A 17231-nucleotide genomic window follows, 5' to 3' on the forward strand; every position below is an offset into this window, starting at 1 on the left:
GCTGCCTTAGTCTGTCTGGCTCTCAACAAATACCTCTCCGATATCATTGCACTTTCGGACCCATTTTTCATTGAGGGAGCTTCCCAGTATAATGGCAGTTTAAACAAGTTTTAGAATTAGGTTAAGATAAGGCACTCCAAAAACTATTTGATTTCTATTATGTGGCAAAGTTGATTTCATAATAACGGCCAAGTTAATTTAATAATTTCAAATATTAAATTCGTAACTTAGTTCTGTTAAATAAAAAATATTAAACAGGATACAAATGTTCTGATATAACCTAGGACAATAAAAAGCTACAATTAAATTACTTGTCACTCCATTCTCTTTAATAAGAAATAACACCTTTAATTTCTTCTTTTTTTGATTTTTAATTTTTTCCGCAGAACTTTCTCATTCATCATTATTTCTTCAAAATGTTTGCACGCTTATAGTATTTTCAACAAAATAGTTACGATTCAACAACAACGTAATATAGAGTGTAATGTCAACATTACATTGTTCATTGAATTTCGATTAATGTGAAATATCGATATTAGGGTAACATTTGGATATTTAGTCTTTAAAAGGTGAGTCCAGATTTTGATTTCTTTCTAATAATTATTTTGTCACTGTTTTGGCAAAGTATATTGTTTTTAAATTTTAATACTTCAACTTTATTCCATACAGTAAAACTGTACTTTGGTGATCAGTCAAGAGAAAATGATTGGAGCATAGTTATGACGTACTAAAGCACATGTTAAAATAATTTAAGGTTATTTGTTGATATACACAATAAAGATAGAAAGTTGTAGTTTGGCTTATTTGAGCTCTAACGTCAATTATTGTGAAACATTTTACTGAGTCATTTGTGTAAATATTTAATTGCTTTAATCAAAATTATAAAAAAGTACCTTTTAAATCAAATATTCTACCATAGTTTCAGGTATTTTACCAAAGATTTGTTTTGTTTTTCTGTTAAATGACTGCATTAACGTTTCATATTTTAAGGAATATTATATGTAAATAACAAATTTGCTCACATGTACCACCCTTATTAAATTGTTAAATGATTATCACTTACTCTTATTAAACGCTTGCTTCACCACTCAGTTTATGTGTGTAAAAAAGTAGTTGATTAACTAAGACATTATAATATTTTAAAACAACACTATAGAAGAGTAAAAAGGTTTAAGGCAAAGTGAGTAGGGTTATAAATAAATAATAAATTATACTTCCAGATTTTCTTGATAAATAAAGCTTATAATTTATATTTATTTCTCATTCAACAAAGTTTAAGTTTTACAAGTCATTGTAAAACTTATAAAAATAAGATAAAATTATCTTATTTTTAAAACAAGATAATTTTCAACTTTTATATGTTAAGTGAAAGATTTAATTTAGTTTTATAATGCAAAAAGTTATACATGTTACTGAATTTGAAGTGTTGAAACCCTGTCATTCCAAGTTTAGTGATAAAGTACGTGAATGAATGACAGATCCTCCTGAAGCTAATTTTAATATCACTCGTTATTATGCTTAGAGGGATCTGTTAGAAATATTTTTTGTAAAGAACTCCTATTTGTCCAAGTTCCATTTATTCACTGTTGTTGAAACATGCATGTAGCATAATTTTTGTGCTTCATAAATATATTTACGTCATCATCTATTGTGAAACCAGTACCATTGTATCACTACATTTCTTTGAGAAAGTTTGCTGAAATTTTGATATGCATATCTCTTATCAAAACTTAGTTATTTCAATTGACAGTTGTATATATATGATTATTTCACCACCTTGTTTATACCATTTCATTGACATGCATTGTTGTAATTTTCTGTTTGAAGTATTCGGTATCAATGATACGTTGATATAGAACATGTGTTAGCTGAGTTAGTAAGATATATAGCTGTAGTTGTAGAGGTTGTGAATTTGAAACAAGCAGCTATAATTTACGACTTGAAATAAAACCAAGTTTTTCCTTGTTATTATTTAGAATTTAAGAATTAGAATATAATAAAAAATGGGTAAGTTTTTTCAAATTTTCTTTTAGTATTACTGAAATTTTTAGAGAAAATTACCCCTTTTATTATTATTTTCTGTTATCACCACATAGGATGACTAGTCAGTCCATTATCCAAGTCTCTTCAATGGGACTGTTTGGGCCTTGCAATTCTTCCAGTATATTTTTGTACATTCCAATCTTTCTGTCCTTTCTAGTGTTGAATTTTTTCTTAAAAAACTCATCTGTCTTTGATTATTCGTTCAGGTGGAAGAGTGTTTCTGCTGCATAACTGGCTTCTGGTTTTATAACTGTGTTGTAGTCTCTTATTTTTGCATTTTTTGATAGGCATTTTTTATTGTAAGTGTACCAGGTTAATTTTTGTGCTTTTTTCTAGTTCGTTTCTTCTTATTTGGATCGAGGTTTTTTTGAGGTTGTTTGTTATTACTTCTCTGTGGTTTTTAAATTCGGTTACTATTTTGATTTTATTACTGTTTGTTTACTTCTTTAATCGTGTTGGTTTTTGAAGCGTAATTTCAATCTTTTCAAATGATCTTTTGAGAATTAAATTTTATTTGCAATGTTTTGAAGTTCTAATATCTCTGATTTAGCTTTGTCGATGTCGTTTGCTACCAACGCCAAGTTGGTGAAATGAAGGCAGTTTGTTTTGATTTTTAGTACTATTTTTACTTTTAGGGGCATTTTTTAGGCCATTCCTTCATTACATTTCTAGAGTGCAGTTGAATTATAGCGATGAGAGTCCATCACTTAGCCGCAGTCCCGTTTTGATCTCAAGTGGTTCCAAAAGCTCACCTCTAAATTTTACCTTTGACTTAGTGTTTCTGATGGTGGGTTTTATCGTGGTTATTAATTTATTATTTTGGTATGTAGTCTGAGGTGTCGTAGAATTTTTTTTGTAGGAATTCTCTGTGGATGCAGTCGTAAGCTTTCGTGAAATGGACAGATGTTATCACCATGTCCCTGTTTCTTTTCCTGTTGTAATCAGTTATTATCTTGAGACTCATGATCTGGTTTAGATAGATCCTTCAGGGTCTGAAACCTCCCTGGTTTTCCCCTAGCTTCTTTCTCAAATTGTGAACCGATCCTGTTGAGAATGATTCTAGAAAGAATTTTGTGTTATGTTTAGGAGTGAGATTTCCCTGTAATTGTTAGGGTCTTTTTTGTTACCTTTTTTGTGTAGTGGATGGATGAGGGCTGGATCAAAGAGCTACCAGAACACTGGTAGTTCTTTGATCCAGATATTGACAACCTGTTGATGAGGGGCAATTTTTGTTGATTTTGCTGCATGTTTTCAGATCTCAAAATGATCTTCTTCCTGCTGCTTTGTAATTCTTCATCTCACATAGTGCTTGGTGGACTTCTTTTATTGTGGGAGGGGTGATGTTTTCTGGCGATGTTGTTGATGGTGTTGAAGTTATGAGTTCTGTCAGTTCCATCACAATTTAGAAATTTGTTGAAATATTTAGCTAGGATTTCCATGTTGTCTTTATTGTTAGGGGCCAGTTTACAGTTTTCATTCTTTATTAGTAGGGTGGGGGGTATGTATTTTTGAAACTGATTTTTTAAGGTTTTGTAATAGTCTCTTGATTGTGTTATAATGAATTCTTCTGTTGACTTCAATGTGTCTTTATGGTGTTGTCTTTTTATTCCTCTTAGGGTTTAGGTGGTTTCTTTTCTTTGTTTTACTAGATATTGGAAGGATTTTTCTGATTTTTGGAATTGCTGAAATAGCCATGCTTTTGATGTCTTTTCTGCATTGTTTCATCACATTTGCTATTCCATCATTGGTGTTTTTTGCGGGATTTTATTGAGGCTAATTCTGCAATTTGTTTGAAGTTGATGACTAACTCTTCAAATTTATCCATGGTTAGTTATTTTTTTTGGTTGTTTTGTGGTAATTATCATTCTTGATTAGTTGGGTAGGGTCCATTTTTCTTTTAGTTTTAGTGACTTTGTTTTGTTGCTTTCTTTGGGGAGTAGATTCATTTTAATTTTGATTACATAGTGATCTGAGCCCGTGTCTACTACTCGGAGGATTTTTATGCTGTAGATCTCCTTGTAGTAGTGTTTGTCCGTGAAGACGTAGTCTAGTTGCTGTTCTCCTTTAGTGTAGTCGGGGTGTTTCCAGGTTTTGAGTTTTTGAGATTTCTTCCTGAAATATGTTGATTTCAAGATTAGGTTGTGGTTTCTGCCGAGATTGTCGAATCTCTGTCTGCTTTTTTATGTTTTCTGTTGGGCGGGCCTTTTGCTGGTGACGTGGTATCTTCTTTCTCTGCCTAGTTGAGCATTGAAGTCTGCGATTAATTGTTTAATGTGATTTTTTGGGATGTTATTTATAGTTAGGTCAAGTAGATCCCATATCCTAGAACTTTTCTATTTCTTTATGATCTTTTGGAGAGTTACTTTTATTATTAGTGGGTCCATGGGCATTTATTATAGTGTAGATTTTATTAGATGCTATTAGGATGATTGTTGGGAATTGTGACTTGAATTCTTGTATGGTATTTATTATTTTGAGGCTGACTAAAAAACCTGTTCCAAACTGTGGTGCATTTTTCATCACTCTCTTCCCAGGTATATCTTTTTAGAGCCTAAATCCTTGAGATTCCATGGTATCTGGTTGGTGTTCCTTATTTCCTGCAGATGAGAATTTTGTGTTGGTCCATTAGGCCAGTTGTTATTTTTAGTGTACCAGTCTGCATGAGCGAGTTTACATTGTGTTTGTAAATGTAAACAAATCGTTTATCTCCCACATTTTCCTCTATTTTCTGTTCTATTCTACCTAATGAAAAATAAAACTTTTTTTATAGCCTACATATAAAATAAATAGTTTTTATAACCATGACATAAAACTGAATGTTCTGAACTGATCCTGAACATTTTTTAGTATTGCTCTTTTTTTGTAGTGAATAAATACTGGTCATTTTGTTAAATCATTATAAACAATAGTTATTAGGCACCAAGGATTGTTTTGATTCCAAACCATAGAAAAACATTTTAAAAACTTCAAAAACCCTAATCAAGAATTTGTGAATTATATACTACTTCCTTGATTGCTCATTTATACTACACACAGATGATGTCAATATTTAAATAGAATTGTTGACAGCGGACCCCTGCTGAACACCTTGAGTAACATAAGAGTTACGCTCATGTTCAACTATCTTTTATCTTTTAATTACTCTGCCTTCATTAATGTTTTTCAGTACTTTAAATTAAATTAAAAGGTTCTTTTTTGTAAGTAAAATTTTCTACAAAAGCTGTTGACAGACTTTTTGAGAAGACGGCTTCATATAAATTAAATTAAAAGGTTCTTTTTTGTAAGTAAAATTTTCTACAAAAGCTGTTGGCAGACTTTATGAGAAGCCTTCTTCATATATGTAAATGGAATATAAATTGGAATAAATTATATTTATTTCTTTGTTACTTGCAACAGAGTTATAACATTGTATTTCCAGGATGAATTATAAAATTATCACTTGTATTTCTAGAATAGAAACTGCTATTTTATTCAACTAATTTTAAAATAATTTTGATAGATATCTTTTAGTCACTGTTTACCAGACTTATGCATCCATTATCGTCATCCTTCCACTCTTATATAGCTGAAAAACTACTTCATGTAACTAATCTTCATGTATCTAATATATTGTCCCATTTTTCTAATAACATTAATAAAATCAATTATGAAATTTAAAAATTTTCCTTATGAACTTTTTAAGTAATTCTCAGGGGAAACTGTTACAGCCTGGAACTTTCTAATTTTTAGTGTTTTTTAAAACAAAGAAATTTCATGAATGTAATTTGGTACATCTGGTCTGAGTATAGAGCTAGATAGTACATAATCAATAATAGATCTAAAACATCTGGCTGGCTGTGAGCATTTGTTTTTATCATTTTGTGTATGGAATGTGTTGTTCATTCACAGTCTATTAAAAACACCAAAGTCAATTAAATTTCTTCCAATTCTTGCATTGAAATCCCCCCACCACGAAAAGATCTCAACTTTGAATTTCTTTTATCTTACACTAAGTATCCAAAAGTTCTGTAGAAATATCTTCTAGAGCATATACTGTCATGATAGTCATTAAACCTTTGAAAGTTTATGCAAATATATAATAAATTTCTAATTCACCATTTATTAATTTTTAAGCTTTATGTTTTTTGTTTCGTACCAATTGAAAGCTTAGAAAAATGATAATGAACAATTCATTTAATTTTTTTCTGTTTGTTCTGTTTTAAGTGATGTACTAGTTTATTAAACTCTTTATTTTTAAATTACTTTACTTCCACATATTTTCTCAGAATTAAATTGTCTTCAAAGTTTCTACAAGTTTTATTTGTTTATTGATAAATTAAGTAAATTTTAACAACATTTTGGAAGGACTATAAAACAAATTTTCTGATACTTGCGGAGATACAATTCTGGGACTTTCTTCAGGTCAGTTACTAATTTTGTTGTATGTCTTGTATCCCAAGAATTTCATTGTAGTCTTTAACCACTTTAGTAAAAACCAGGGTGAAATTTTTCATGAGTAGAATATGCCTGGAAATTTTTCAGTTGATGTGCTTTTGTGGGCAGTATTATTTTTTGTAAAATAATATGCAGTTTTATTCCTCAGTGAGTTTTAAGCATATCAGAATGTGCATTTAGTTGAATGATAATGCAAATTATAATATATTTACCTAGCCTAAGTAAAGCTATTACATTTTAGTAAGTCATTCATGTAAATAATAAAAGATTTGCTTATACTTGAAAATGCTGTCTCTATCTCTGTAGGATTAATTTAATTGAGGTTAAGAGTGGTGATCCAGTATCATGTTATTGCATTCAACTACTGCCCCTTATTAACCACTTGCCTTATTGTATTTAAACACTATATAATTATGAATTTTTATTTGCCATTTAGAAAATCCCATGGAAGAAGTAGAATCTCGCTTTTCACAATTATCACATAATGTGTTGAAGAGAGTTAGTGGTAGTTCAGATGGTTTAGTGTCAAGTAAGTGTACATCATGTTACTATTTTTCTTATGTAGAATAATTATGGTACAGCCTAAAATTATTTTCATTAAGCTAACACTAATGTTAGTTACTTATATGTAAAAATGAATATAAAATGTGTTATTTCTTACTTTTTAGTGTGTTTTTTTTTATTAATCTTATTATTTTATGTTACATTTTTAATTTTATTTTTATTTAATATATAGCTTAAATTGCCTTATATATTAAAAAAGCCAAAAATGATAAACCTGTACCTTCAACTTAATAACTGTTAAGCTTCTGTTATATTACCATTATTTACTAAAGCTACTTTGGTGGTTTTGTAGGCTATTCACTGGCTAGAATTTTATAGATTCATATTAAATGAGCTTGTAAGGAGCAACACTATCTTTAAATTACACGCTTTAAGATAAAATTACTGAAGGAGTGGTAAGAGATATTCAAAATCTTCATAGTCAGTTTGGACCTCCACAAACATTTAAATCTGCCAATATTCATCTTAGATTTCAAATTTAAACATTGATTGAAGCTATGCATAAATGATAATTTTTGTATTCTACAGATTTTTTTTAGCTGCATGTATTTTTATATTTTTCATCATTTTATATTTAAATTTTGGAATTTTATAATAAAAAGCAAAATTATAATAAATACAGAAATTATTATTAAGTATAGAGTACATTTTTTGGATAGATAATAGGAAGGAAAGGAAAAAGTATAAAGCATGAAGAGGTAATTAATATTCACCAAATTACACTGTTTCTTTAATTTATTCATTAAATTTATTTTGTCTGTTTATTTAAAAAAATCATTAATATATCCTATATTAACCTGAAGTTTATATTTTTCAGCTTGGTACCGGACAGTTTGTACATATTGTACACAGAAGGCAATTTCATTAATAACTTTTTGTGCAGCTATTTTGAGATGTTTGTCAATATTGTTCATATACTTTGTAAAATTATTTAAAACCCAACAGTTATTTAACTCTGAAGTTATATCTGCAAATCTATTACTTTACAAGACTGATTTTGTAAATTTCCTTATAAAAATGTACAAATAGAGTAACAAAAGAGAAATCTCATGGAGGGATTTTTTTTTTAAGATAACTTCAGTCTAAATAAAATAACTGTAATGCTGTACAGTAAATTTTGCAGTACACTAATTGTAATGTGAATTATTATGAGAAGTAAGTCTGCTTAGCTGCTTCTTTTGCTCATAGGTATCGTGTGTACTCCATTGTGTTTAACTGTGAATAACTTTTTTTTTTTTTTAGAAAAGAAAAAATTGAAATCATTACCAGACAATGAGGAAATTCAACAAAGATCACGTGACAACTTTGTATCAGGTAGGAAAATAATGTGCAAATTCATACTTTAGTTGAACTATTGTATCTTAATGTGTGGTTGTGGAATGGTGTATAGAATAAACTAGACATTGTTTTTTGTAATAATTTGAAGTGATTTTCCTTTCTTTAATGTTAGAATTTATTGAAATTTACCCCAGCATAATTATCATCTGTTTAAGATATAAATGTTTACTGTTCATTGCTTTTAATTATGTTAGTATGTATTCAGTAATTGAAAACTTTATTTTCCTTAACATTATTACTAATTAATTCATTGTAGTATCAAATTTATCTGTCTGTACATGATATAAAAAAAATTGGTTACAGTGATTATAATGATAAATAATTTTACTGTGTATTAATCTTTTAAGGGATCAATAATTTTCATTAGTCTATCCTGTTCCATTCTGTTGTATGATTAATGTATGATTACTTTTAACAATTCTAGTTGTTAACTGTACAATTTTCTTTTTTTAATATAGTTGCAAAGCAGAAATGTGTGATGCCTTGTCAAAACAAACAATATTTCATTCACTTCATTATCAAGATGCCAAAAAAAGTATCCTATTCTCAGATCTATTAAAAGGGTTCATAAATGTACCTTAGTTTTGTTTTGTTTCACAAAAAATGGTGAAACAGTTAATACCAGTGATTTTTGGCCATGCTATTATGAGATGCATGAGAAGATGTGATGGAATAGATAAATGTCAGAGAGTATAGAAACTAAATAAGAATTAGATACTGAATCTTGTACTTATACTCTTTTCTTTGTTTAACTTTTATTTTAACACATCATTATTGTGTAGTAACTTTTATGAAGGAACTGATAATTTTTTTTAGAAAAAAATAATAAATAAAGTTATTATTTTCCTGAAATATTTTTTGACTTGCATACTTTCTTAATACAGATGTAAAGAAAAAGAAGAAGAAAAAGAATAAGAGAATGAAAAACCTGGATAACTACAGTGAAAACAATTTATCTAGTGAGGGTACATCATCTGTTGATGTAATCAGCAAGAATACATCAATGAATGGTGTTTATATTAATAAAGGTATGTGTTTCATTTATATTAATAAAGACTCAGGTTTCATTTATGTTATTTAAAATTCACCATTATTTAGAAATATTAATTTTCATTTAAATTAAGACTTATAAAATTTTAAGATCTTCGGCTTCGATCAGATTCACATGGCTCCTGACAGATGCTGCGTTTTTTTTCACACAGCATGGCTCCTGATGGATGCACTTGGCTGTTTAGATTTCACAGAGCTCCTTTCTGATGCACTTGGTTCCATACAGTTCATACAGTTCCTTTTGGATGCACTCGACTCCTGATAATTCAGCAACTGTGTACACACTATATAAGCAGGCTCAGCACTTCATTCAGACAGTCCTTTTCCAGTCTTCTATGAGTCTACTACAAGTTTCTGAGGACTCAATAATACAATAAATTTACATAAAGATTCACAGGTTAATGTTTTATATATGAATGATGTTTACAATTTATAATAAAATAATTATAATAACAAGTACATAAAGACTTAATTTATTTAAAGTATCAGCACCATTTTCGACATACATTTTTTATTAGTCCTCTGACCGCAAATAATACATACAACCTGAAGAATCATTATTTGAAATCTAGAATTATAATCTACATTATCGTAATCTACAATTTCAAGAATCATCATTTGGTCTTCCAAAACTGTGGTTATAATTTTCAAGAATCTTCAATAACAACAAACTTTTTACTACCAGGGATCACAACAAATATAACTACAACATTATCTGTTATAATATATTTTAATTTATTACATTTAACTTAGATTGTTTTATTACTTATGTAATATCATTTGATTCATCTCACATTTAATTTACTCTATTAATAATTCAAATTGTTAATATTTTATATTGTTAATTTAATTTATTTAATATTATTATGGAAATGGAACAATTAGTTAGACAAAGAGGGTTAGTAAAGGCCTGTATAATGAGAATTCGCAACTTTACTGATAAATTTGATGCCTCACAAGATGATACAATTGACTTACAAATTAAGTCAAGGAATCTTCTTGATTTACAAGACAGATATAACATCATTCAATCAAAAATTGAAATGGAATTTGCTGATGGTTTATTATCAAATCACACAAATCGAACAAGACTTGTGTATTACAGAATGCAAATTACCACATTTAATAAATGATACTGATAATAATCAAAAATCATCTAATAAAGAGATTAATCCAAATATAATATTTAAACCAACTCAATTACAACCTGTAAATATACCCATATTTAAAGGTAATGTCATAGAATGGAAGCATTATTTAGAGATGATTTAACTAACATTAAAAAATTACAGTATCTACATTATTTTTTGAAGAATGAAGCTTTAGCTATCATTAAAGATCTCCTAATAACAAATGAAAATTATCTTGTTGGTTTAGAATTATTAAAGGTACAGTTTGACAGTAAATTTATATCTGTAGATAGTTTGTCCAAATTTATTAATGGAATTTCCTCAAATGTGAACTCCTTTACACTGATGCAACTTCCTGTTAATATATATGAATTTATAGTAGTCCAATTTTTAACATTAAATTGGATTATAACACTTCACGATTGTGGAAAGAAAGGTTGTCAAATGAAAGGTTTCTGATCTTTACAGACTTGAAACACAAGTGAATACGGAAAACGAAACCAAGGAACGTCATAAAAATACAACCACATCCTTAACCAAACGTTTTAATTTAAATCATATTAAGCACTGGATTTAGGAATGAATTAATTTTGTTCAGTCTTATTGCTGTCTTAAGTTTGTTAACAGTGCAGTGTCATAATGCCTCGAAATTGTGTAAATGATGTGGATGCCTTTTGTTATGTATGTGGGGTGAGTTTACCCCACATACATCAAAATAGAAAATAGAAAAAAAATCAAATAGGAAAAAGCATTACATCTTTAATTAAAAAAGCATATCATTTGTACTTTCAGTGTAAAATTGGTGATCAGGATAAGAAGTGAGCTCCTCGTATAGTATGCACTATTTGTTCTTTATATTTAAGAGGATAACTGAAAGGTACACAGAAGGCTTTGCCATTTGGTGTACCTATGGTTTGGCATGAACCAAAGAATCATGTAACCAATTGTTACTTTTAACAAGCATGTCTGGAATTTCTAAAAAAATCTAAACATACTGTAAAATGTCATTAATTTCAATCTGCAATCAGGTCTGCACCTCACAGTGAAATTATTCCAGTTCCTCTGAACGTATGTTTCAAAAGCAGAGATGAAGAATCAGACAGTACTGAAGAAGACAACAGTGATTTTAATTTTGAATTATCTTTCAATAAGCCACATATTATATCACAAGGTGAATTAAATGACGTGGTTAGGGATTTAAATTTATCAAAAAATCAAGCTGAACTGTTAGGATGAAGACTGCAAGGTTGGAATTTACTTTAAAAAGATACCAAAATTTTGAGCTTTCAAAGCTAACAAAAAGAACTTTTTGAGTACTTTAATGATGAAAATGATTTGGTTTATTGCACAGATATTGGTGAGCTTTTGTTGCTCTTAGGAGAAGTTCTTTAACCTGAGGACTGGCGCCTTTTCATAGATTTGTCGATGTATAGTTTAAAAGTGGTTCTATTACACAACAGTAACAAATATCATTCGATACCAATCGCTTATGTTATTAATTTAAAAAAGATATACGATGTGATGAAAGACATTCGTGAAAAAATAAATTATAAAAAACATAGCTGGAACATATGTGGGGATTTGAAAGTTATAGCTATTTTGTTAGTCATGCAGTTAGGCTATACTAAGTAAATGTGTTTTCTTTATGAATGGGACAGCCGAGCTAGAGATAAACATTGTTACCAAAGAATGGAAGAAATGAAACAACTTAACTCCAAATGGGAAAAATATTAGTCATGAGCCCGTAGTTAACTCAAAAAAATATTTTTATCCCCTCTCTATATGAAGCTAGGACTAATGAAAAATTCTGTAAAATCAATGAATAGTCCTGGATTTTCGTACATCAGACAAAAATTTACGAATTTAAGTGAAGGAAAAATTAAAGAAGGAATATTTGTTGGTCTTCAAGTAAGAGAGTTGGTCAGAGATTATGTTTTTAACTCAATGCTAAATAATGTAGAAAGTGCAACTTGGGCTTCATTTAAAGACGTTTGCAAAACTTTTCTCATCAAACAAAAATCCGACAATTACCACGGTATTGTTAATCAACTTTCATACATAGCTATGGGTGTAATGTGTCTTTGAAAATACATTTCCTCCACTCACATGTGGATTTTTTCCCGGACAACCTCGAGATGTAAGTTATGAACAAGGTGAACGTTTCCACCAAGACATTTCAGTGATGGTAAGCCACTATAAAGGGAAATGGAATACTAACATGCTAGCTGATTACTGTTGGACATTAATTCGGAATTTGCCTGAAGCTATTTATAAAAGAAAAGCATCAGCAAAATCATTCTAACACAGGTATGGCCAAGGAAAATTATAAATTTTACAGATTTTAACTATATTTTCTCTTAATTTTTTTTGAAGCATGATTTTAAAACTAAGAGTGATAGAAAATTAGTATTACTGATCTGTAATGTACGCAGAAAAAGCAATTCAAGAAATGGTATCACACTTGAAGAAACATTAAAAAAAAAATTTTTGTCTATCAGTGTCATTAGAACCATAATGTATGGAACATTCTGATAGACTGCGCTTGGTGATAACATATGACTGCCTGCTGTTTTGGTAAGTAACCCCTTCCACCAACCAATATGACATGCTATTTGTGCACTGCTACATCTAGAAATCATTGTTAGAGGTCTAATTTAAAAATTTGGGACAGTTACCATCCTGCCACGAATCATTCGCTACAGCATTATCCCATAACTATTCTTGTGATCTAGTTTTCTTTTTTATAGTTTTATTGTCATTACTTTAAATAAAGTATTAACTCACTCAATCCTATTTTGCTGGATATTGCCGAGCTGTACAGATTTTATGGAGAATTTGTTTTAATCGTAAAAAAATATATTTGACAAACGGAGAGAGACTTTTAGAGAAAATTAATTAGAAGATAATCAGATTTTAATTGTTATAAAATGCACACTCTTTTCTTACTGTTTGTATAATTATTGTTGATAATTAGATTTATCTGTTAATCCATTTTTCCTGCTGTTTTAGTTAACAAAGAAAATTTTGCTGAGCAGCCATTAGAAACTGGAACTGGAAATACTAATGAACGTAAGTCGTCGTTCACAAATTCATAATCTTATGTTGATTCTCTTTCATTAATTTATAAATGCAGTAGAATATAAAATATTTCGAAGCAGCTTTTTTTAATAACAAATGTGCTTAAAATAATAATTGCATTTTTATTTCAAATGTATATGTCCTTTATATTGCGAGAGTTCTTCACTTAAACATTTATTCTTTAAAGTATAAAAATTTTCATTCCAACAATATAAATTTTACAGAAAGTTGTAGATATGTTTACATTTTCTACTTGTGAGAAAATGTCATTTATAACAGTTTTTTATCATGTTGATGACTGAAATCATTTTATGATGCATTTTTTTAATATTTGATGATGATATTGATGTTTCTGTGAAATTTTACTTAGCTCATTATAAAAGAAAAAAACAATTAACTTTTTTTCGGGATTCCACCTGTGCTAAGTGGAACTGATTTTAAACCCCAAACAATATAAGGATGGACATATTGACTCTTCAGATCTGCATCATTCCATGTCAAATCAACAAGCCTCACAACTAAACCATCACCAGATTCAAAAAAATTCACAGGATTGATCGATCATACCTATAAAGTGATGGAAAAATATATTTTTTCAGATTCTTCAGTCGCCCAGTTTTTTTGTATAGACCCCATAAAAATGTAAAAGAATTTCAAAAAGCTAGGTTTCTCAGCTCCTATAAGAAATAGAGAGCTCATTTTGGTGTCATTTTAAAGCTCTTGGAATGGGCTTTCATGTTATATATCACTTTGTATGATTTTGTGACATTAATAGTTCAAGGTAACCAAACATTTATTTGACCTTGAATAAATCCAAAAGTGTATTTTTTGTTAAATTTGAAAAAATATATATTTTGCGTCCTAATCTGTTATACATGTGGTAAACATTTCATAATGGCATTGCAATGTGTTCATGATGAAATAAAATAATGAACTTATATGTACTCACCACTTAACTGCAATTCGTATAGCTTCCAAAGATATTACAAAAGAATTACACAGTGTATACTTATTTTTACAACTTCTTGCGTTGTCCACTTCCTTCTTTACAAGATATTCACTTTCTTTCAGATTTCTTCAGATGGATGTGGAAACTGGACTGTTGACTAGCAAGAAATGAGTGTTGAAGTTTTTCAAAAAGTATACTGATGAATTCTTCAGTAGGTTTGACTAATGTCTGGAGAGATTTTTTTTTTTTCAACTTGTATCCACTGTTTGTAAGTGATGTTTTCAATGCAGTTGAGCTCGACAGCTTCTTCAATCCTTCCCTTGACTTCTTCAAACCCAGGACAATTTTTACAATTTCCAAAATAGCAAGCTTCAGTTGGATTAGCATACACTACATACGTCATAATATCTGTGTAAGACTTAATTGGTCTTATCACCTTCTATCAGTTCTTTCATTCTACAATGCATAACCATAAGTTTTGCGTTTTGGTGTGTTGTACATAACACTGTGGTTTTCACTTGCACCTGCAAGAACACAGTACTTAGGCCTAAGTTCACAGAATTTTGAAAATCCTATTTTCAGCAATGGTTACCTCTGTTTAAACAATGCAAAAGCTTCACGAAGATTACACAGAATTAATTTTTTCTAAACATGCTCACATCTCCCATTTATCTTAAGAGAATTGAAATCTTTTTTCCAGATATCATTTGACTTATTTCCTCACTCTCGTACAAATCAGTTACTTTTTCTGCTATTTCAGAATCTAAAGTTCTACCAGGTTTAGGATGAGAACATGACATGACACTTTTTCTTTACCACAGAAAGAAGAAAGAAATTGCAAGGAAAGCTAAGCTTTCCTTGCAGTGTAGTCTGATTCTCCAAATTTCAACTTGAATTTCTTAAAAAGTACAGCTTTAGGGAGCGTTGTCAATATTTGCCATCCTGATGTTCTTGTCATCTGTAGTATTAAACTTTTCCTTCAATCTGTTGATAATTGTATGGTCAGAGGAGAGAGGAATAGCATCTTGTTCGGAATCTGAATCCATGTTCAGTGTTTTGCTTTTGAATACTACTGCTGCTTTCTTAAGCATTTCCTGAGGGTATTTTTTCTCACATAGTTTTTTTTCTGAATAGGTGATTCATTTAAGACAATCAAACTTCTGTTCAGAGCATTAATAGCTTCATTTTTTCTGGACAACACAAAGGATCTAATTGTTGAAATTCTTTATCAGAAATAGTTCATCAGTAGTGTGATAGTTGGTGGCAACTATCACAAATTTTTGTAACCTTGTTTAAGAAAAGTAAATGTTTGCATCAAGTTCTTGCTTACACTTCTCATATTTTTCTTACAGGAACTATGACTTGACTTTTCAAATGGATTTCAATAACATTTTATTTGAGGCTGTATAAGTTAATGGTTCCATGCTGGTCACTGTATTCTGGTCCAAGGCTGTGATGACTCCAAACCTGTACTGAAAGGCAAGCTCAGTTAACAAAGAATAACTGAAAAACTTTTGTATTACTTTATAGATATAATCAATTCTCTTGGGAAATACACCACTGAACCTTCAGTTGAACCTGTTTCAAGAGATGATCCAGAGTGAATATTACTTTACCTGTCTCAACAGGATGAAACATGTACATTCTTTTGCTGGCACTAGGAGTGCATGTCATGACATGCTGCTCTTCTGCTTCATCAAGTGACCCAGACTGGAAGGGGAGGGTTTTCATTTATTGAATCTTAATTAGCAGTTGCCACCTCGGAGGAACAATTTGAATATTCTGCTATAAGAGGTATTGCGGCAAATAGATGAAGAAAGAAGCATATGGAAAAATATAGTTAAAAGAAGAGACAGACTTATAGGCCACATACTAAGGCATCCTGGAATAGTCGCTTTAATATTGGAAGGACTGGTAGAAGGGAAAAATTGTGTAGGCAGGCCACGTTTGGAATATGTAAAAGAAATTGTTAGGGATGTAGGATGTAGAGGGTATACTGAAATGAAACGACTAGCACTAGATAGGGAATCTTGGAGAGCTGCATCAAACCAGTCAAATGACTGAAGACAAAAAAAAACCCAATTATTACAAAATTATTTTTTAACATGATTCCATTGCAATCCCATCATGAAATTTTTCCACATGTACAATACATTAGGAAGTTAACTTTTTTTTTAAATTTAAAAAAATATACTTGGATATATTCAAGGTCAAATAATGTTTTTAGGGACCTTTAAATATTAATATCAAAAACCCTTGCCATCACATGAAAGCCCATTCAAAGAGCTTTAAAATGACACCAAGATGAGCTCTATATCTCTTATAGGAGCTGAGAAATTTATTCTTTTGTAATTACCCAAACCTTGCTTTTTTTAATTTTTTTATGGGGTCCTACACAAAAAACTGACTGACTGAAAAATCTGAAAAAAAATTTTTTTTTTCATCACTTCATGAGTAGAGCCAGTAGAGGCAAACCTGTAAATTTTATTTAAATTACTGAATATGAATCTGAAGTGCACTTATTTCTATTAATTTGATGTGTAATGACCCATCTGAGGGGGGTAGAAAAATTTATTTTACTGGTGTATGGTTCTACTTGTGTATAATCTAACACAACCATTGTTTCCAAAATGTTATCAACTTTG

At 29.9% G+C, this 17231-nt stretch overlaps 1 protein-coding gene across 1 annotated transcript in view; it reads left to right on the forward strand.

The window, feature by feature from the left end:
- The first annotated feature begins 423 nt into the window (after positions 1-423).
- The window catches only part of LOC142329861 (putative ATP-dependent RNA helicase pitchoune), a 56370-nt gene continuing 39562 nt past the window's right edge, over positions 424-17231 (forward strand). Inside the window, exons 1-5 of the mRNA XM_075374745.1 lie at positions 424-569; positions 6914-7006; positions 8284-8355; positions 9264-9407; positions 13569-13628. Coding sequence (XP_075230860.1) covers positions 6922-7006; positions 8284-8355; positions 9264-9407; positions 13569-13628 — 361 coding nt within the window. The 5' untranslated portion in view covers positions 424-569; positions 6914-6921. The remainder of the gene's footprint in view (positions 570-6913; positions 7007-8283; positions 8356-9263; positions 9408-13568; positions 13629-17231) is intronic.

This window comes from Lycorma delicatula, chromosome 1, assembly GCF_047948215.1.
Source record: "Lycorma delicatula isolate Av1 chromosome 1, ASM4794821v1, whole genome shotgun sequence".
Classification (NCBI taxonomy): domain Eukaryota; kingdom Metazoa; phylum Arthropoda; class Insecta; order Hemiptera; family Fulgoridae; genus Lycorma; species Lycorma delicatula.